The sequence below is a fragment of the Gadus morhua genome, chromosome 19 (assembly GCF_902167405.1).
Source record: "Gadus morhua chromosome 19, gadMor3.0, whole genome shotgun sequence".
NCBI lineage: Eukaryota > Metazoa > Chordata > Actinopteri > Gadiformes > Gadidae > Gadus > Gadus morhua.
The window spans coordinates 8,072,845-8,094,141 of NC_044066.1; the positions used below are offsets into that span (position 1 = coordinate 8,072,845).

The window sequence follows — 21,297 nt, forward strand, 5'->3', positions numbered from 1 at the left end:
TTCTCATGTCAGCATTCCTTTAACAAAAACGTTTTATTGCACGACTGCTATGAACCAAGACATATAATTAATCGATTCATTCCACTGTTTTGTTTTCATATAAAATGGCTTGTAAGATAATGCTTGATTATTTTTATAATAATAAAATTATTTCTTTAGGTACTTTCACAGCTGACTTTTTACATAATAGTAACGTGTATGTTATAGTGAAGAGACCGAGTGGGATCCTGAAGGGCTCATAGTGGCCAGAGGGCGGCAGCAGTTCCTTTGCATGGCGGGGTCAGAACGTCTGCAGACATCATCTCTGAGACAGAGGAGGCGGGCCAGACACCCTGATCAATCGGGCAGGCTTTTTTTTTATATATATAATTCCACTCACAGCGAGCAACGTTAATTATGGCGAATATTAATTATAATGACCCTCATAGGGTTACATATGATACCAATTTCACTTATATGATATACCTAATCACCATTATGATGAAGTGTTAGCATTAGGTATGTTTGTGTTGGTGTTGTGCACAAATGTTGGGCAAATAATTGCATCAGGCCACAGAGAAAGTCTGGGGGAGAACCGAAAAGCAGTTTGTATTAGCTGTTGTAATTTAAAGAGCCAACTGCTCTGTCTACAACATTACTCAGTAAAACAAAGTTTTCTGTTGGTCAAATACACACACACACACACACACACACACACACACACACACACACACACACACACACACACACACACACACACACACACACACACACACACACACACACACACACACACACACACACACTAACGTTTTGCATATCTGCTGTGGGCTACTTGATCTCTTGTTTGCGCAACACAATCACATTTTTTAAGCGACAGGGTGTCTAGACACCCACGTGACCAGGCGCGCCAATGCGCACTGGAGACAGAGCTGGTGCTGAGGGAGTCGAGGGAGAGAGAGAGAGAGAGAGAGAGAGAGAGAGCGAGGGAGAGCAACCGACAGGAGCAAGGGCACTCAAATCACTCGCCGAGCTTTCTCCCAGGATCACATCACTTCTTTGTCGATAACCAAGCGAATTTCCTCCCTCTTTCCCACAAGGAAACTTCGCGTGAGCTGCGACGTCGGATTATTTTATCAATGGATTGAGTCTAAAATAGATTTCAAGGCTCGACCAACCAACAGGGACATAACCGCAAGGGCTCCGTGGCTGTCCTGCTTCAATCACAAAGCGACTCAACTTGGGCTAGGTATCCTAGTCTGGATCAGTTCTGGATTTGCTCGCTGCCTTCTCGGATTTGTTCTCATTCGTGCTTTTTTCTCACACGTCCTCTGCGGTCGCACGTCCCATTGAGAAGAGGCACATAGCCTGTAAGTGAAGGAATCGGCACAACGAATTCTGTGCAGTCGGATCAAGGATTTTGTGGATTATGTTCCGGAACACACAGGGACGAGTTTCAGTTTAATGGTAAAACAACTCTACGGTTAACTTGTTGGGTGAGCGAATAATTCCCACCCACCACGACATTAAAAAAGCACGTATGCATTCGTATTTTTAAACCAATGTGGAAAAGCACCATGCTCAGAAGAAGAGCAGCAACTATGGTTAAAGGGCTTAGTTTGAAGCACGCTCAGCATAGACACTAGCGCCCGGTCCGAGTGAATGGAGTCCAGCCGTAGAGCCCAGCACACCGACATGCTGCTATGCTGTAGCATAGCATTTCTACGTGCACCGCGTTTCAAGTCCCAGCGTTATTCCGCTTTATAAGCTCCTGTATGCGGGTGTAGAATTGAAAAAGCCGATGGTGGTGGTAGTGGCGGATAAGCGCCCTTCTCTAACGCAGGAGCAGTCTGCCGTGGAAACATTGACTGTGTTTTAAAGATAGTGTTTGTATTAAGAACCCAGATAACCAGACATAGACTGGCGTATGCTGCCGAACACTGCCTCTTTTTCCCCGGCTTCCAGTTTTTCCATCTTATCATCTCAGGCTCCTTGTCTTTGCCTGGAATTGGATCCCGGAATCTTCATGATTTGCGGACACCATGCTCGTTTTTTAGCCGGGAAACCCTCTTTTCGTCCCGCATGTTTAGGACCAAACGTTCGGGGCTCGTCCGGCGACTCTGGAGGAGCCGTGCGCCCGCCGAGGGCGACGGTGAGGCGGACAGGGGTACCCATGGCTCCGGGGGCTGTTGCATGGGCAAAACGACAAAGGTCGTCAAGTCCACCAGCGGGTCGGACGCCGAACTAAAAGCGTTGACCCACTCGATACTCAAAAAGATCAAAGAAAAACAATTGGAGGTGCTTTTGCAGGCGGTGGAGTCGAAGGGGGGCGCCCGGAGCCCCTGTCTGCTCTTACCCAGCAAAATGGACGCCAAAGTGGGTCAACAGTGTTACTCCTTGCCCTTGCTGCTCTACAAAGTGTTCAGGTGGCCGGACCTCAGGCATTCCTCTGAGCTGAAGAGGCTACCGTGCTGTGAATCCTATGGGAAAACCAACCCAGAACTCGTTTGCTGCAATCCGCACCACATGAGCAGACTGTGTGAACTCGGTGAGCATGCCAATTTAATCTTGTATCCAAAATTGACATTTGAAAAAACATGCACAAGAGAGATGGAGAAGAACATTTTTCTTATACACTATTTTATTTTATATTATAGGTTGTATTGCAAACCGTTACACTAAATTTATACTAACAACTGTATTATTTACCTAATTGACATGACATCATATCTCTTGGCAGACTCGTCTTGAGTTTCCGCCAGGTCAAACTTGGTCGATTGGACGGCTGTCAGAAATCGGCAATGTGGACATGTTGTCAAACTAACCATAGCATATTTGAGAGTGATACTATTTTTCTCATTGTGAATTACACTATGCGCTTAGGTATGCGTGTAGGCTACTTGCGCTCCTATGTTGGAGGGTGATCTAATCCATTTTAGAAACTTTTTTATTATTATTATCATTAAAAGGGTGTAAACCTAATATGACACAATGTATTACCTTGCATTAGACACAGGAGGGCAGTTTACACGAATATATATTTTGGAGTCTTTTCTAGGCTCACCATAATAACCGGAGTTTATTCTCCATTGTTTGTTTTTTCTTCTTTTCTTTGACAGTAGTTACCAAAGTTCAATAACTCAAATAGATATGTACTCTTTCCACGGATAACTTTCCAAGTTGTGCACATTGGTATCCCGAGCCAAAAGAGGCCCGTATCTCAGTCAGCCCTAGACGCTGATAGCGGCTCGCCTGGCGCCAGCCGCTCCCCCCCCCCCCCCCCCTCTGTTTATCTGACTGCCAAATGAAAGGCAATAGCCGCCCAGCCGAACTGCTTCTCTCTCTCCCTCTCTCTCTCTCCCTCTATTTAACCGGAGGAAACAGAAACGCACTTCCAAAGAAAACCAACGTATGTTATACTTTTCGCTGTTTCTCACGTTTTTTAATCTTACTCTCTCTTTTTTTCCTGTGTCTTCCCCAAATGTGTCCACACAGAGTCTCCTCCTCCTCCATATTCCCGATATCCCATGGACTTTCTTAAACCACCTGGTAAGTTTAAACGTGTGTTTTAAAAAAACAACAACCCGTTATTTCCACGTCTTGCGCTCTCAAATTGAGATACAAAACATCAACTATATCAACAACAACAACTCGCACATTACCAGCAGCATAAATAGGATACACCTCGGGGTCATATTGGCAGACACTTGTATTTATGTATTTATTTATTTTATTTTGCAGCATGCCTTGCCTGTTGCGAGTCTGCAGAGGGTGTGTGTGTGTGTGTGGTGAAAACGGCTTCATGTTATGTTGTGATTTATGATAGCAGTCGAGTGGCACGCCTGGCTGGCTGGGCAGTTAGAGCATTGCTGGCAGCCAGTGGGGGGGGGGGGGCACCCAGTTGAGATATCAGATGGCCGAGAGACTGAGTGGCAGGCACCGAGTGTGGATGTACTTATACTTTGTGTTGTTTTTGTTCGTCTGTGTGACTGTCCGTTTACTGCCGTTCACACACAAACGCCGTATCCACACACACACACACACACACACACACACACACACACACACACACACACACACACACACACACACACACACACACACACACACAGTAGTGGCGTCTCTTGAGCGAGCTAGATATTATCGAGACAGCCATTCAAGTGCAGATTCAATACCCAGAGCAACATGTTTGCCAGTGTGTATGTTTGTTCGAGGTTGTGTGTGTGTGTGTGTGTGTGTGTTGTGTCAAAGCAGAACATTACACTAGGAATGCTAATGTTACCTGCATTCAATTATATTTTATTGTCCATCAATCTAAACCTACGCCAGAGAAAAGCAATAGAAATCCCGGAATTTGAAATTGGGTTTTCAGTCGGCTGTGTAAAGCAGCGATGGATGGGGTCGTTGTGCAGTCGAGGAAGAGGAAGGAAGGACGAAGAGTATGGAGGAGGAGGCCGCTTCCTGTCAGACTCGGTGCGTCCGGGTCTTCCATGATCGGCTGCCAGATAGACAAGCCACTTAGCGAGCAGGCACAAACCCAGAGGAAAGACAAAGTACTGGGACTATGTTCATCTCTTGATATACTCCCTTCCTTTGTTTCTTTACACACGGGACAATATATACTACAGGAAAACTCCATTCACACGGCCAGCCGGTCATTCAGCCAGACCCTCAGTCAGTCAGTCAGTCTGTCAGTGGGAGAAAGTGACTTTCAGTGAGTGGAAACAATAGGAAGTCATTGCAGCTGCAGCAGTGGCTCTTCAAAGGTCTCTCGGTCTCTCTCTCTCTCTCTCTCTCTCTCTCTCTCTCTCTCTCTCTCTCTCTCTCTCTCTCTCTCTCTCTCTCTCTCTCTCTCTCTCCTCTCTCTCTCTCTCTCTCTCTCTCTCTCTCTCTCTCTCTCTCTCTCTCTCTCTCTCTCTCTCTCTCTCTCTCTCTCTCTCTCTCTCTCTCTCTCTCTCTCTCTCTCTCTCTCTCTCTTTTTCCCCCCCCCACTCTCCATGTGTGTGTCTCTCGGTTACACCTATTTCTACTTATGCAACGTGCGTGTGGTGTGTGTGTGTCACGCTCACTTCATTTGTCCAGGGCCATTGCAAAAACTGTTAGGAGGTAACATGTGTTGCGCTAGTTTATCTTGTTGCTGCGGTTGATTTGTGGTTCCTTTCGGGGAAATTAGCTACGAGACAATACACTCTCATGAATAGGACAATAGTCTAGGAAGAGGAAATGACATCACCAGACCCACACTTAAGAGGACCGGAGTAACTGGTACATAATAAGTCGTTCCCTGGGTTCCGGTCGCTGTCAGTATTTATGTCAAACTTTCACTCTATTGGGCTCCGTTGGGCCCAAAAAAACAATACAAATACAAGAACCTACTCAAGATATGGCCACCCCCACCCCCTCAACCATATGTAATAAAATGCTAAGAATGTGAGATAGAGAGTGCTGTGGAGATAAGTTGTGAGGTCATTAGGAAGGAGGGACGGGGCTATCCACTTCACTGTTAGCTAAAGCAAAGACGTGATTCTGAACCCTGGCTCTCGATAGCCTCTTGACCCTGTGGTCAGCGCTGAGCAGTTGCCTGGGCGACCAACGTCTTGTTTGCTGCCGGTCATCAGATAAAAGTCTTGAACCGCGATGGCCACGTGTAACCACAACAACGGCGGTAGCAAAAAGAGGCCGTTGTTGTCGACCACAAAGCAGCGAAACAACGCATCTCGGTTACCTTGTGGTCAAGGCTTACTTGTAGTAAAGATAATAATGGTTTACTAGGTGTAATGGTAAAAAGCAGTACATTTAAAAAGCATTGTACCTGATACTGAGTCAATGGCATTCATGGTTTCCTGAACCACATTTCAAAACACTTTATTCAATGCACCCGTGTCTGCGTTTTAAGATGTAATTAACAGATAGTATGCCAATAATATACTGGCAATGGGTAAAAACTCTGTCCATATCAAGGTACTTTGTACGTAGCCTCGTCGTTGAAGGAAAGCTGCAGTCGAGCACACTGCTGTAGTTTAAACGGAGTCAAAGTGTACTGTCGCCCGCTTTAAGGTTCATGGGATGGAAGATGCAGTGAGTGTGTTGACGTGTGGTGAATGGAATGTATCATTAAGGAATACCTAGCCAACACAACATAAGCTAGGCCACTTCCGCTAGAATAGTGCACTGCTGGGAGAAAACAGGGCTTTGAAGATTTTTTGGTGCTATGGTATTTTTCGTTTATTATTAAGAAAAAGAGAGCAGACTTCAATTGAACCTCTTTATCGTTAATACCTGCTTAGAGGGCCTTAGGATGTATGTTCAAAGTCAAGATCCAACGTTTCTTTTACTTAATGGAGTGATTCAATGTATCCTGGAAATGTATGGATTTCAGTTGGACAACTTGGTCTCCCATACTGACTCGATTTGCACACAAAACACTCCTCGCGCTGGCATACTCTGAGGGCTGAACTTTCTTTCTTCCTCCGAGTGGCTTGTTTACTTTGGGCTGGCCTCTGAGAAACGAAGGAAGGAACATATTTTGGGGCAAGCTATGCAGGCGCAGGGAAAACGGGAACAGTGGCGTTGTTTGGCTCGCTGCTAGTCGGGAGCCAAGTGAGCTAACCTCAGCTAGCCTTGAAAATAGGGAAAAGACAAAACACAGAAGCTTCTTAATTCATAGTGATCTACAAACATTTGATTGTTGAACAACTATAACCATTCTTCCTGTTCCCAACTTATTCTCGTTGAGTCCTACACACCTACACACTCGGTGATGTGTGTAGTAGGTGTTACAACTGTCCCGTTGCCATCACACAAAAGAACAACACAGCACACCTAATGACCCAACTAATAACCCACTTCTTCTTCCTCCTATGTCATCAGATTCTCCAGACTCTGGTCCTTCATCCAGTGATACTGGGGAAACCACCTACTCAGCCCCTGTGGGGCTTTCAGGTAAACAACCAATCCATCTCTGTCTCTCTGTCTGTCTCTCCGTCTGTCTCTGTCTGTCTCTCCGTTTGTCCGTCTGTCCCTCTGTCTGTCTGTCTGTCTCTCCGTCTGTCTGTCTACCGTAGTAAGCTGGCTAGAGTTTCCTTGGTTTTGTTTCCGTGGTGACGAGGCAGTGGCGGCTGGGGCCCCTGCTTCCCCTTCGCAATAAAAAAAAAAAAAGGAGTGGGGGGAGGGAGAGAGGGAGGTGTGTTTCCCCCACATCCACATAAATTCCTCCCTCCTTTCAACGAGCTCTCTCTCTCTCTCTCTCTCTCTCTCTCTCTCTCTCTCTCTCTCTCTCTCTCTCTCTCTCTCTCTCTCTCTCTCTCTCTCTCTCTCTCTCTCTCTCTCTCTCTCTCTCTCTCTCTCTCTCTCTCTCTCTCTCTCTCTCTCTCTCTCTCTCTCTCTCTCTTCTGCCGTCGCTCCTTTCGTCTCCCGCGCTGTGTGATGTTGTAATGGAGGACAAACAGCCGTGTTTGGTGGAGAGTGTGTGTTCTGTGGGGGGCAAGACGGCCCGGCAAGGAGCCGGCGTGTGTGTGCGTCTGTGTATTGCAGAGAAATAGTGACAATATGGGATGGATGCGAGAGAGGCATCTCCTTCTCTCTCTCTCTCTCTCTCTCTCCACCCCCCCCCCCCCCCCCCCTCGCTCTGATTAAGGTGTTCTGGATTACTTGCTCAACGCCCCCCCTGCCTCCCCTCTCATAATCCTCTCTTGGAGTCTTTCTGACTGGGGAGTGCGGGCGTCTAACAGCGAGAATGAAAGGGAAGGAGGGAGGGAGAGAGAGGGGGAGAGAGGGAGAGGGAGGGAGAGAGAGGGAGAGAGAGAGAGGAGAGGAGGGAGAGGGAGGGAGAGAGGGAGAGGGAGGGAGAGGAGAGAGAGGGAGAGAGAGAGAGAGAGAGAGAGTGTTTGTGCTCTCCTGTGCCCTAGGCCTCACTGTACTGTTCCCGATCCTTTTTTCACCTCAGCTGGTTCTCATTATTGGGCCTTTTAAAGCCTGTTTTATGTCATGTCGGTGTTCATTGCCCAGTCCTCCTCCTCCCTCTCCTCCCCCTTCTTTGTTTGGCAGTAAGGGGTGGGGGTCAGTGTATGTGTGTGTGTGTGGTTGAGTGGTCGGTTTGTGTGTGTGTTTGTGCGTGCGGTTGAGTGTTTGTGCGTGTGCCTGTGACTGTGCGTGTGTGTCCATAGATGGGGGTAGAAACTGGATATAGAGGCAAACACTGGCAGAGCGGAGTGAAGCCAGGGGAGACAGAAGAATGGTCACTGTTTTTCTCCTCTCTCTCTCTCTCTCTCTCTCTCTCTCTCTCTCTCTCTCTCTCTCTCTCTCTCTCTCTCTCTCTCTCTCTCTCTCTCTCTCTCTCTCTCTCTCTCTCTCTCTCTCTCTCTCTCTCTCTCTCTCTCTCTCTCTCTCTCTGCTATCTCCTCCAATCTTCACTCCGTCTCTCACTCCATATGTCTCCCTCTGTTAGTGTGGAGGAGTGACAAAGAGCGCACACACACATGCAGACATCCTCCTCCACCACCCCCCCACCCCACCCACGTCCCAGTACCTCCTCCGCCCTCCGCACAGGCTTTCAGACACACATGCACACTAACATCCTAACATAACACACGCAGTTTAGACACCCGCGTAAACTGTGAAACTCAAGAACCCGTGCTGGGATTTCCCCCCCCCCCCCCCATATCCCCGTTCCCTCTCTTCCTCCCGCCTCCCAATTCCTCCCTCGTTTTGCCTCCTCCCAAACCACACAAGTCACTCCCATTATCCCTTCAACTTCTTTATTTCCCTCTCAATCTGTCTCTCTCTCAATCTGTCTCTCTCTCAATCTGTCTCTCTCTCTCTCTCTCGATCTGTCTCAATGTCTCTCTCTCTCACTGTCTTTCTCTGTCTCTCTCTCTCCCCCAGTCTGTCTCTCTTTCTCTCCCTGTCTTTCCCCGGGGGAGGATGACAGCTCTACGATCAGCGTCTGCCAGCCCCCCAGTCTGTGAGCGGGCCGGGTAATCATGGACCTATAGTGCTGGGGTTGGGGGGGGGGGTGTCTGAAGCCAGGGCCTCTGGTTTTATGGCCTGGAGAGCAAGAGAGAGCTTACCATATCCCCCTCCTTTCATTTCATCCCCTCCCTCCCCCTCTCCACACTCACCCACACAAAAGATGGCTTCCATTTCAGTTTAGGCCCTGAAGCCATGTTTTGGGGGTGATACCCACCTGAAGATTGGAGTGTATGTACATTGTAAATATGTCAATAGACAGAGAGAGAGGGAGAGCGAGAGACCAACCTGAACAGAGTTACATACTGCTAGAATGCAGTAAGAAGTTGTTGTTAGTAGCTTGATTCCGTTTTTTTCCCTCCCCTGGGGGGGTTTTAATATCCTACGAGCCCTTGAGGCATCCTAAATCATCGGGCGAGGTACGCGCGCCGCGATAAGGAAGCGAGGGAACCAAAACAACCCGGCGAGATGCGTCGCGTCGTCGTCCAAACCCGGTGCCGTGAGAGATCTCATCTCGGCCCTTTCCTATTCCTGTTTTCAGTTTTATTTTTGAATCCTCCTTCTTCTTTCGGAGGAGAAGCCGGCGACTCTCCACCAGGCCATTAGGAGTTAAGCGTGCCTAGACAGTGACAAGCGTACACGCCAAGGGAGGGGGGGGGGGGAAAGAATGAAACGAGGAGGGGAGGAAAAAAAAAGAGAAAGAAAGAGAGAGAGAAAAAAAGCCTCCCCAGTAGGGCTGCCTGCCAGACTGCCAGCTACAGAGCTCCTCTCCACGCCGCACGTCATCAGCCCAGCACTGAGCCCAACAGGGAAGAGCAGGGAAATGGAGAGGGGGGGGGATAGGGTGGGGGGGGGGGGGGGTGGCTGGAGGCCAAGCACCGGGGTTCTAGGGATGACTTGAAGCAGGCCCAGGAGAGAGAGAGAGAGAGAGAGAGAGAGAGAGAGAGAGAGAGAGAGAGAGAGAGAGAGAGAGAGAGAGAGAGAGAGAGAGAGAGAGAGAGAGAGAGAGAGAGAGAGAGAGAGAGAGAGAGAGAGAGAGAGAGAGAGAGAGAGAGAGAGAGAGAGAGAGAGAGAGCGAGCTTGGATTGCTCAGTGGTGGCTGGGGCTTTGCGGAGAGGAAACAATGCTTTCTGGGAGTTGGGAGGATAAATGTGTGGGGGGTGGCTGATAGCTCTCTCGTTCTCTCTCTCCCTCTTCCTCTTTCTCTCTCTGTCTCCGTCTGTACCTCCCTCCGTCTCTCTCTCTCTCTCTGTCTCTCGCTCTGTCTCTGTCTCTCGCTCTCCTTAGTAGAAATAGACTGCTGAGATTCAGTGGACTGTGGGGTTCTTGAGTGTGGTTTAAATGTTCGGGTGGACAGGGCTTCTGGTATTGGCAAGAGTGTTATTAACACTCAAACAGAATCTCATTGAGTTGAATTGAATTGATAATCTAATGTCGTCGTCTCTACTCGAGATGTCGTTCGGCCTTTTTTTTCATCGATGTTTGGAGCTAGAACTGTGTGTGTGCGCACGTGTGTGTTTGGGTGTGTGCGTGCGCTACATGCCTGTTGGTGCCGCCGGGGGGGTGACCCCGGAGTGTTTGCGTGTAAGAAGATCCATTCAGGCCACACACACACACACACACACACACACACACACACACACACACACACACACACACACACACACACACACACACACACACACACACACACACACACACACACACACACACACACCAGGCCTTTTGGCGTGGGGCCCACTGTCACACCGGCGCTTCCTACGGGCGCTACAGGTTAAATTTAGGGCGCGTTGTATTCCAATACCGGCAGCTAGACACACCGTCAGCCAGCCGTCCCCGGGCCGAGCTCGGTTATCACATTAACCCGTTGAATGTAGCGCCGGAGCGCACGCACGCACCCTGACGGCCGTGTGTTGAGAGGTGGCATTTGGGTCGGTGTCGTGTGTGTGTGTGTGACGATAATTCGGATGAACACATGGAGAAGAAGAGATATATACGTTTTGGGCGTTGTGTTTCGTCTGGTGGTCTCGGTGACGGCGCCGGGGAAAACAAACACAAATCAAACGAACCAACAAACAAAAAAAGTGGTTCGGATGTTTCTGGAGGCAGCCGACCGGCGCGGCCGGGGACAGCACGACAGCGGAAGCCCTGGGTTTCTTCTGAGTGCTCTGGGTCTATCTCGCCATCTCTCTGTCTGTGTCTCTGCCTCTCCCTCTCTCTCCCTCTCTCTCTCTCTCGCTCTCTCTCGGCATTCCAGTCTTGTTTGGGTTAGGAGGGAAAGGAACGGGCCAAGCAGGAAGTGACCTCAAGTCTTTGAGGAGGGGCCAGGCGGGCAGAGGGGCCAGGCGGGCCCCTCCACGGGAAGCAAACACTTGACACGGGGCGAGGAAATCAAACGGGGACAAAATAGGAATGAGAAAGACAAGGAGATCCAGAGAGGGAGAGTCGGAAAAAATATATATACATGGAAACGAATGAGCTTCTGAATCTAATTGCATTACAGATGCTAACCTACTGTTAAAAAGTGTGTGTGTGTGTGTGTGTGTTTTTCTTTTTTTCTCTGTGCTCTAATTATAACGTTCTTTTTGTGTTTAATTGCTCACCCAAGCTAAATGAATGCCTGAATGCAGACGAAGAGAGAGAGCGAGAGGGAGAGAGCAGGAGAGAGAGAATATGGAACCTTTTTAGGGTGGAGAGAGAAAGAGAGAGAGCGAGAGAGAGAGAGAGAGAGAGAACAGAGGGGGAGAGAGGAGAGAGAGGTCCGGCTCTCTGTAATTTGCACAGGGCTGTGTGTGCGTTTAGCCGCGCAGCCCGCCGTAGCGGGGACGGCTCCGCGCTCCGCCAGGATCTCTCATTACTCCCCCACTTCCTCCCGCCAGCGCCAGCCAAGCCGCCTCCTGGCAGGGGAGTTAATTTTGGTTTTGGCTGTCCTCTGTTCCCCACCCTGTGTCATTATACCGCACAAATCATGAAAACAGCTCGCACACAAGGGAGGGCTGGACAGGGAGGGAGGGAGGGAGGGAGGGAGAGGGAGCAACAGGGAGAGAGGGAGGGGGGGGAGACAGCGAAAGAGTGCAAGCAATGAGAGAGAGGCAGAGAGAGAGAGAGAGAGGGGGGCCAGGGTGAGAGAGAGAGAGAGAGAGAGGGAGGGAGAGAGAGAGAGTGAAAGAGCACTAGCATAGAGAGATAGGGAGAGAGCGAGAGAGAGCCCTAGCATAGAGAGAGAGGGGTGAGAGAGTGAAAAGCACACAGAGTTAGGTTTTTGGGGGGCCGGGAGAGAATGTAGGGCATTAGGATGAAATATTGATGTTTAGAGCTGTTGTTATTTTTCCCAACAACATGGTGGAACTCAACGAAAGTGCAGCCGGGCCAACCGTAGTTTATGCTAACTTGCTCAAACGCGATAGTAGCTAGGCAGAGAACAAGCCGGACATTGTTTATGTACGGAGGGGCTCGTGGTGGTGATGGTGGTGTTGGAGTTGGCCCTAAATGGCAAAAAAAAAATAGGAATTTCAATCCAGAATGAAAACTTTATACTTTACTTAAGGGCAAATTCATACTAAGGTGTCATCTTTTTTTACATGCTAAGTAAATATGAAGAATGTGTGTCACACAAACTGAATCCCATACTGCTGCATGCCAACATGTCTAACCTCGACTTAGTCGGCTAGATGTTAAACAAATAAGGGCTGGCAAATAATCAAATTGGCTTTATATGCTCTCACTTTAAATGTGCATGCGTGTGTGCACATGTGATTGCATCCTGAACCGTGTGGGTGTGTGTGTGCACTTGTGATTGTATCCTGAAGTGTACTTGTGTGCATGGAGACAGCCCTTTGATGTAAACCACAGACGATACCCATTCAGTGCTCCCATCCCTTGATAGGCCAATTAAGGCACACCCATACACTTCCATTCAATGTCACGCTGTAGACCAAGGGTAAATATTAATACCAGAATAAAACCACAACAAACGACGACGGCGAAGCGGAACTCGCTCGACGGGTCGTCTGTTTGGCGAAGTTAGTTCCCACTGGGATCTCTTTTCACTTCCTGTTCCTGAAGAACAAAAAGGCCGGGTGTTCTGTCTGTCTGTCTGAGTGTCTGTCTGTCTGGCACATCTCCCCGTCTGCTGTGACGATATGGACCTCCCAGACACAAGGAAAAGTGTGTAACTTTGCCTGCGACACAAGTACATTGAATAGCACATGTGCTTTTTTTTGTGTGAGTTAATGTTGATTGAGTAAACAACACAACAAGAGCAGCAACATTTCATCTTTTTCTGGAGATGCGTTGCAGCTTTATGATGTAGCACGTCCACACCCGGCGTGGCAGCATTAAAGCCAAATGGAGTAGCTCAACCTTGACCCCTAGCCCTTGACCCTTTACAGCCCCAGAGAGGGGGAGAGGGAAAGAGGGGGGGGGGTGTTGGCACAGGGCCGTACTAAAACTCCCTACCCGTCTCTCTCTCTCTCTCTTGCTCTCTCTGGCTTTGTGTCTCTCTCTCCCTCCCCCTCTCTCTCTGTGTCTTTGTGTCTCTCTCTCCCTCCCCCTCTCTCTCTGTGTCTTTGTGTCTCTCTCTCCTTCCCCCTCTCCCTCCTACATATCCCTCCCTCCCCCCTCAGTCTGGCCGTCTCCCTGCCATCTGATCAAGACACGTTCATTGTGCGGCCTTTGTGCACTTCTCCAAAGTCAAACAGACAGACATTCGCACACACACACACACACACACACACACACACACACACACACACACACACACACACACACACACACACACACACACACACACACACACACAGCTAATAAATGCTCACATGCTGTTTACATATGTGCTACATACATTCGGATTTCACAGTTTTTGTTTCGTGCTGTGCGTTGTCAGCAAAGTGTGTGTGTGTGTGTGGGCACGTGGATGTGTGTAAGCACAGTACAGTCCATTACCTGAGAGTCTTTCACCGTCTAAAGATAGTAATGGCCGCTGTGTGTGGAGTCACACACGGGTAATGATTAACCTTTCCAGACAGTGTGTGTGTGCGTCTGTAACCCCACCACCTCTACAATGAAGGGAAGCCCCCTGGGGGGGGGGGGGGGGGGGGGAGGGTGCGGACCCCCCCATCCCCCCTATCTGAGTTGATGAGCCCCGGAGGCCCTTCTGTCGTCCAGACCTTAAAACCCTAAGCTAGGAGAGCAGCGCTTCAATTAGGGAGCTAGCAGCAGTCAGTGTGGAGCTATCACACTGATGGGTGGGACTACAAGGACTTAACGCGTGTGTGTGTGTGTGTGTGTGTGTGTGTGTGTGTGTGTGTGTGTGTGTGTGTGTGTGTGTGTGTGTGTGTGTGTGTGTGTGTGTGTGTGTGTGTGTGTGTGTGTGTGTGTGTGTGTGTGTGCGCGCTGCGAACAAGCCTTGACACTCTACCTAGCTCCCTTCCGAGCCAGTTCTATACATTGTTCAAACTTGAGAGGACGGGACGCCTTTAAGTCAGGCGGCACCATCACCGCGGCCGCGACTCGTCCCGTCGTTCTCGTCTGCGCTCTCTCTTATTATTCCGTCTTTTCCCCGTCTCTGTTCCTTCATGTGTGGAACGGGCCTCGGAGTCTTCCCAAACAGCCTCATAACTCAGACATAACCCTTCCCCTTCTTCATCTTCTTCTTCTCGTGAAACACAAGAAGCGAGGAGGAGCGATGAGGAGCAGAGAGCGAGAGAGAAAGACAGAGAGAGAGAGGGAGAGAGAGAGCATAGACGTAGCGCAGAATAGCGGCGTGTTCTCAGGGCGCTGAGACACGCTCAGACAGGCAGCCCGGCTAATGATGTCTGACGCCAGCCCCGCTGTCTCCCTCTGTCTCCCTCTGCCTCTCTCTCCCTCTGTCTCACTCGCTCTCTGTCTCGCTCGCTCTCTGTCTCGCTCGCTCTCTGTCTCGCTCGCTCTCGCTCTCTCTCTCTCTGTCTCTCTCTCGCTCTCTCTGGGCGATAAAACCTGCCGCTCTCCACAGGTGCGCTGCACCAGGAGGCACTTAGCTCACCGCTAGGGAAGCAAGCAGCACTGACCCTCAACTGGAGGGGGGGGGGGGGGGGAAGGCTACGCTATGCTACGCTCACGCTAGGATACCGGAGCTCTGGTACACGTTATCTCTCTGTGGCTGTCTTGTCTATACATCTCTGGCATTGAACAGGCGGTACCACTGCCTACCTATGGACGATATCTATGTGTTTTTGTGTGTATGGGAGAGTAGGGAATGTATGTATGTGTGCACATATGTTGAAGGAATCATACCCTATTTAGGATAGTTGTACGACGGTCAGAGCACTGGATTCACATACTTCAAAGAATGTCGTGTCTCTTGTATAATGGATGCCGCGACTCTTTCTCTGCTCTACCACAGTTTCTCTCTGTTTCCCTCTCTGGCTCTCTCTGGCTCTCTCCCCCTCTGTCTCCCTCTCTCCTTTTCTCTTCCTCAGTCTCTGTGTCTCTCGCTCTCTTGTCTGTTTCTAATGGACACTAATGACAGGCCACGCTTGAGTCCAGACACTGATCCTGCTCCATCAGTGGTGCGTGCGTGTGTGTGTGTGTGTGTGTGTGTGTGTGTGTGTGTGTGTGTGTGTGTGTGTGTGTGTGTGTGTGTGTGTGTGTGTGTGTGTGTGTGTGTGTGTGTGTGTGTGTGTGTGTGTGTGTAGACGGGACCTTCCAAATTACTGGTTACATTCAGATGTAGAACCGGCAGATGAAAGAAGAGAGGGGTTGGGGGAGGGGGGGGGAGAGAGAGCAAGAGAGAGAGAGACTGTGAGAAAATAATCTGTACCCGCGGCCCTTCCTTCCTCCTACAAACTCCCAACTTTGCCTCACACACAACACGCCGCTCGTCGAGACGATTTCGGGTTTTTTTTCCACGCTAGCCGTCACAACGTGTTGTGGCAGCCTCTACTTTGTACTCATACTTGTACACCTGATTCCTAATTGTACACAGCACTACAAATAGCCTGCGCCTTTCAGCTCCCTGTCCGCAGTCTGGCACTGTTTGGAGCTTGGAAGAGAAGTGGAGGCATCTCTCAGTGAATAGAGATAGGCAGGGGGGCGGGGGAGGGAATTTGGAGGAGGTGGAGGAGGAGGAGGAGGAGGAGGAGGAGGAGGAGGAGAGGGGGTGCTAGGGAACTGGAACTGGGCCAAAGCTACACATCTTTTTTACGCTCAGGGGAAACTGAAGATGGAGAGGCGAGGGCTTGTCGGTTATTCAGACACAGAGGCTTGTCCTTTTACAGTCTTCTCTTCCCTCCCTCCCTCCCTCTCTCGTGCTCGCTCTCTCTCTCCCTCTCTTGGATATTGTTTGACTTAAGCTCGGAGCTAGAAGAAGTAAAAGAGAGACAAAGATCATGGGAAGGGGAGGGGGAGAGAGAGACAGAGAGCGAGAGAGAGTCCTCTTTGGTAAAAAATTAAAATGTTCCGTGCTGAGCCTGTGTTAGATAAGCTACGGTATGAGAAAGATAATTAGGAAAGATCTATGGAGCCGCTTGACGTCAGAACATTGTCGGCCTCACCGCTAGATGAAGAACAAAAAACACGAGGGCGGCAACAAGATGAGCATTAAATAACAAGAGGGGGGAAAGAGAGGACTGCGTGTGGGGCATGTGGCCACTTGCATGCCAGGATTGCAGACGAAAAGCCGTGTCTTAACAATTCCAACATGGTGTCTTCTTCCCTGACATGACAAAAAGGAAAACAGAGTCTTCTTTCGTATCGTGCCAAACATGATACACGATGCAATCTTCCTAATACTGTTCTTTGAGAGGCGCGTCGTTGTGGTTTACGAGAGAGGATGTGAGAACGTCTGCAGCCAGAACCGTCTTGTGCGTTCGTTTTGGGGGTCGGAAGTCTTGGCTTGGAGGCAGTATTGGTGTGACTAGCCGTTCTTGTTCTCCGTCTTGTTTGTCTTTGCTCTGTTGTTTCAAACCATCGGCCCCTTCCCTCTGTGTTACACGTTATCTGTGACACGCTATACGTTCACTCCAATCTGAGCCCCCAGTCTTCAGACCTTCTCTGTTGTTCCTAACCATCAACCCCTTCCATCTGTGTTACATGTTATATGTTATACATGTTGTATATTTCTTCAGACCTTGTGTGTTTCAAGTACCCCACCGTCTAACCCCCCCCCCCCCCCCCCCCCCCTCTCTCTTCCTCCTCCAGATTCCCTGGCGGTGCAGGAGTCGGGCGAGCGGCCCCACTGGTGCGTGGTGGCCTACTGGGAGGAGAAGACCCGCGTGGGGCGCCTCTACTCCGTCCAGGAGTCCTCCCTGGACATCTTCTACGACCTACCTCAGGGCAACGGCTTCTGCCTGGGCCAGCTGTGCTCGGACAACAAGTCGCCGCTGGTGCAGATGGTGCGCGCCAAGATCGGCTTCGGCATCCAGCTGACGCGCGAGGCGGACGGCGTGTGGGTGTACAACCGCAGCGGCTACCCCATCTTCATCAAGTCGGCCACACTGGACAACCCGGACTCGCGCGCGCTGCTGGTGCACAAGGTGTTCCCGGGCTTCGCCATCAAGGCGTTCGACCTGGACAAGGCGGCGAGCCTGCGGCGGCCCAACGACCACGAGTTCACGCTGCAGCCGCGCACGGGCTTCACGGTGCAGATCAGCTTCGTGAAGGGCTGGGGGCAGTGCTACACCAGACAGTTCATCGGAAGCTGCCCCTGCTGGCTGGAGGTGATCTTCAACACGCGGTAGCCCCCCCCCCCCCCCCCCCCCCCCCCCCCCCCCCCCACGGCCCCAGCCCCGCTCGCCTCTCCCTCCTCTGGTTCCTCTGAGTCCGCTTTCGAGGAGCCATTTCACGGACTACAGCGGGGCCGCTGCCCCCCCGCCTCCCCCCTCGCCCCCACACACACTTTTTTTTGTTTTGTCCCAGAGGTTTAAAGTTTAAGAGAAAAAAGTTTTAAAAGAAGAAGAAGAAGACGAAGAAGATGAGACTCAAAAGGATTCTGACAGACTTTGTTTAATAAATGACTAAGGTTTAACTAAAGTAAAATAAGATGCGGAAGAAATGTATTTTATGTTATATATAAATATATTATTACTTGTAAATATAAAGATGTTTTATATGCATCATTATTTATGTATTGTGCAATGTGTTGATGAGAAAATGAAATAAGATGCACTTTGCTTAATATAAATGCAAAACGAAGAAATGCCAAAATAAAAAAAAAATGACATAACTTCTCTTGCCTCCATTGTTTGATGCAATGTTAATTTAATGAGTTCTCATGGCTCATTCACGACACGTTTGAGCTAGAATTGCCCACGTTTCTTTGATTACATGTTAATATATATCTTTCGTTTTTAAAATTGTTGTTCGGTCATTTAATCCTCTCTAACCAAAACCATCAGTGGAAAAAACTAGCAAGGGACTTATTATAGTTTTAATCTTGCGCAATATTGTAGATGTAATGTGGCTGTCTATTGGTTAGGGCTGTTTGACTCCAAGCCACACGGTTCTGCTGTCAAACCCAAAGACCTGTAGGCCTCCCCGAGTGAGATGGACCCTTACCTGCTCATTAACGAAATGAATGGCACTTTATCATGTCACTTTGGATAGAAGCATCTGCTAAAATGATTTAATAGTTGTGAGTTATGAACTGCAGCCTCCACCCCCATGTCAAGGTCCCTTTTAGAGACCTCGGTTAACTGTTAGCTAACCCAGAACGTTTTCAAGAATGAATACATTTAACAGGAACGGGGAAGTCTTTACAAAAACACATTTATTATAGTGCATGGCAGGGACATGAAAGACTGTACCCACTGTAGACAAGAAAAAATGTAGCCACTTACTAATTCATGACAAAGAAACATCACCCAGAAAATCCTTTTATTGTAAGACTGTCTGGGGGAACTTTTTTAAGGAAGATTACATCGAAATGGGCTGTGTTCTGTGCATTTCCAAGTATGAGAAATGTTTCTTTGTGCAAAAAAAACCTAATCTTCATGTTGAACAGATCGCGGATATTCTTGATGATCCCACTTGGATAAATGTGTGTGTCTGCCTGTCTAAGTGTGTGTGTGTGTGTGTGTGTGTGTGTTTGTGTGGCTGTGTGTGTGTTTGTGGCTTTGTGTGTGTGTGTGTGTGTGTGTGTGTGTGTGTGGCTTTGTGTGTGTGTGTGTGCGTGTGTGTGAGAGTGTGTGTGTGTAGCTGTGTGTGGCTGAGTATGTGTGTGTAGCTGTGTGTGTGTGTGTGACTGTCTGGGCCTCATCCCGTTGCTAGTCAGCTGGGTGTCTGCGGCAGGGATTAAAGCGGTAAGCCTGCTTTACACGCGCGCCGTCTCAAAGACCTACATTCACAAGACCCACTTCCCCTCACACAACAACCATTGGCACAGCCATTGTGGTGAAGTATAGCAGCAGTGCTCTCTCTTTGCACCACGACTTTACATGAATTCAAATCTATTTCACCTAGTCGAGTGTCTCGCTGGACCCAATCCAAAACTTTATGAGTTTATTTTGAAATTCACGCCCATTCCAGGCCACCATCTTGCTGCCTTTTCACCATTACAATACGAGTAAAGACAACAGCTTGGTGACTCTTGATTCTATTTTCGGTTCAGAAAGTACCTAGCTGGCAGGGATGGGTCTTCTTTTGTGGACCTTTGAGATGGCCTGATGGAAAAACCCTCCAATAAGGTGTGTTCCTGATTTTGATGGAACCGTAATCCGGTCGGGAACTCCCTGGCCTGCCTTACGGTTCTTTGAATGGAGAAGTATAGGTTGGGCCGGGTTTCGACTGGTATCCCAGCCATTGTGTGTTTGGGTAGATTGGGGAGAAAGATAGTCTGCCTCTTGTCACACTCCCCGCGTGGGCTTAGCCTACCTGCGAGTCAGCGTGAAGGGAGAGGACGAGATAGGCTGAGATGGGTTTATATCGCCGGTGGGAATCCAATTGGTTTTCGAGCAGCAGGACCACAGTGACCGGCAGATAACCCCACCAACAGGCCATGAGAACTGGTGCCCTCATTAGCAAAGTCTCACTTCAGTTTGTTAGAATCCAGCCCAGGTAGTGAAGTGAAAGCAAAGCAACATACACTGAATTACTCACAGTCGAGATGCTGTGTGTGTTCATCCGTCGACGACATTTATAATGAACACATGGTATTGTTTGTGTGTGTCTACACGTGAGATGCACTCCGCCCCAGACACGGTGCTAACAGTGTGTACTAAAACACTGAACACCAAACCAGTACATAACCTGCTCCGACCAGACCCCCAGGACGAGTGGCTAGTAGGGGTACGCGTTGTAGTGAACCCCAGGGACACGCCCAGCCCTGTCTGACATCCCCTGTTGTCCTGGGGAATCGAGGCCATGTGTGTGTGAGGTCGGTTGGGGGTGGGGGTGTGTCTGTCTCTCTCTCTCTTTTCTCTTTGTTTGCGTGTGTATGCATGAGTGCATATGCTTGCATGTATGTGCCTGCCGGTGTGTGTACCTGTGTGTGAGTGGGCTGTCAGTAAATGCTTTTGTGCGTTTGGCCAGTGTGTGTGTGTCACTCTTTTGTCTGTTTGTGCATGCATAATGTGTATGAGTTTGCATGTATGCGTTTGCATGTGTGTGCCTGTGTGTGTACATGTGTTTGTGTGTGCATGCATAAGTATGTGTGTGTATGTGTGTGTGTCTGTCTGGTTAAATCCAGTGTGTGTGTGTGTGCTTGCATTTATGCGTTTTTGTATGTGTGTCTATTCCTGAGTGTGTGTGTGTGTATGTGTCGGTGTCTGTATTCCTGAGTATGTGCTTGTGCCTGTGGGTGTGTGTGTGTGTGTGTGTGTGTGTCTGCAGCCCAAGGGTACCGGGGGGTAGCAGGGTGTGTGTAGGTGGGGCCTGGGGTGTCTACAGGGTGGGTCTGAGTGGGGGTTGGGGGGGCTGGGTCTTTGTGTCTGAGCTGTGACCTTTGTACTCACTGATGAGTCCGTCTCCTAGCCCTGGCTGAGCATTATGGGGTCCTTACCTCATGCTGCCCACCTAGATGCCTGCTTATGTGCTACTCAGATGTGTGTTCAGTGCATTTGATAGCAATGTGCAATCGTAGGCCGGTGTTTCGTTGCCATGTGTGAAAATATTATTCCGGTGTTTGTATATGTCATGAGCGAATCTATGACATGTAATTGTGTGTGTGCGTGTGTGAGTTTGTGTGTGTGTGCGTCTGTGTTTGTGTCTAAGTGTGTGTGTGTGTGTGTGTGTGTGTTTATGTGTGCGTGTGTGTGTGTGTGCCTTGTCTGCAGTAGCAGACACAAAGCCAGCCAGCCTTCCAGCCCTCAACCCCCTCTCCCTCACCCACTGCCCTCCCCAGGGGGGAGGGAAGACACTTAACTGTGTGTGTGT

At 49.4% G+C, this 21,297-nt stretch overlaps 1 protein-coding gene across 1 annotated transcript; it reads left to right on the forward strand.

The window, feature by feature from the left end:
* Positions 1-924: 924 nt before the first annotated feature.
* smad7 (SMAD family member 7) lies at positions 925-18,151 on the forward strand. Its single transcript, XM_030342328.1, has 4 exons — positions 925-2,527; positions 3,475-3,528; positions 6,850-6,921; positions 17,128-18,151. Exons 1-4 carry the CDS (start codon positions 2,062-2,064, stop codon positions 17,664-17,666), a joined length of 1,131 nt encoding a protein of 376 aa, XP_030198188.1. The 5' UTR covers positions 925-2,061; the 3' UTR covers positions 17,667-18,151.
* Positions 18,152-21,297: the final 3,146 nt, after the last annotated feature.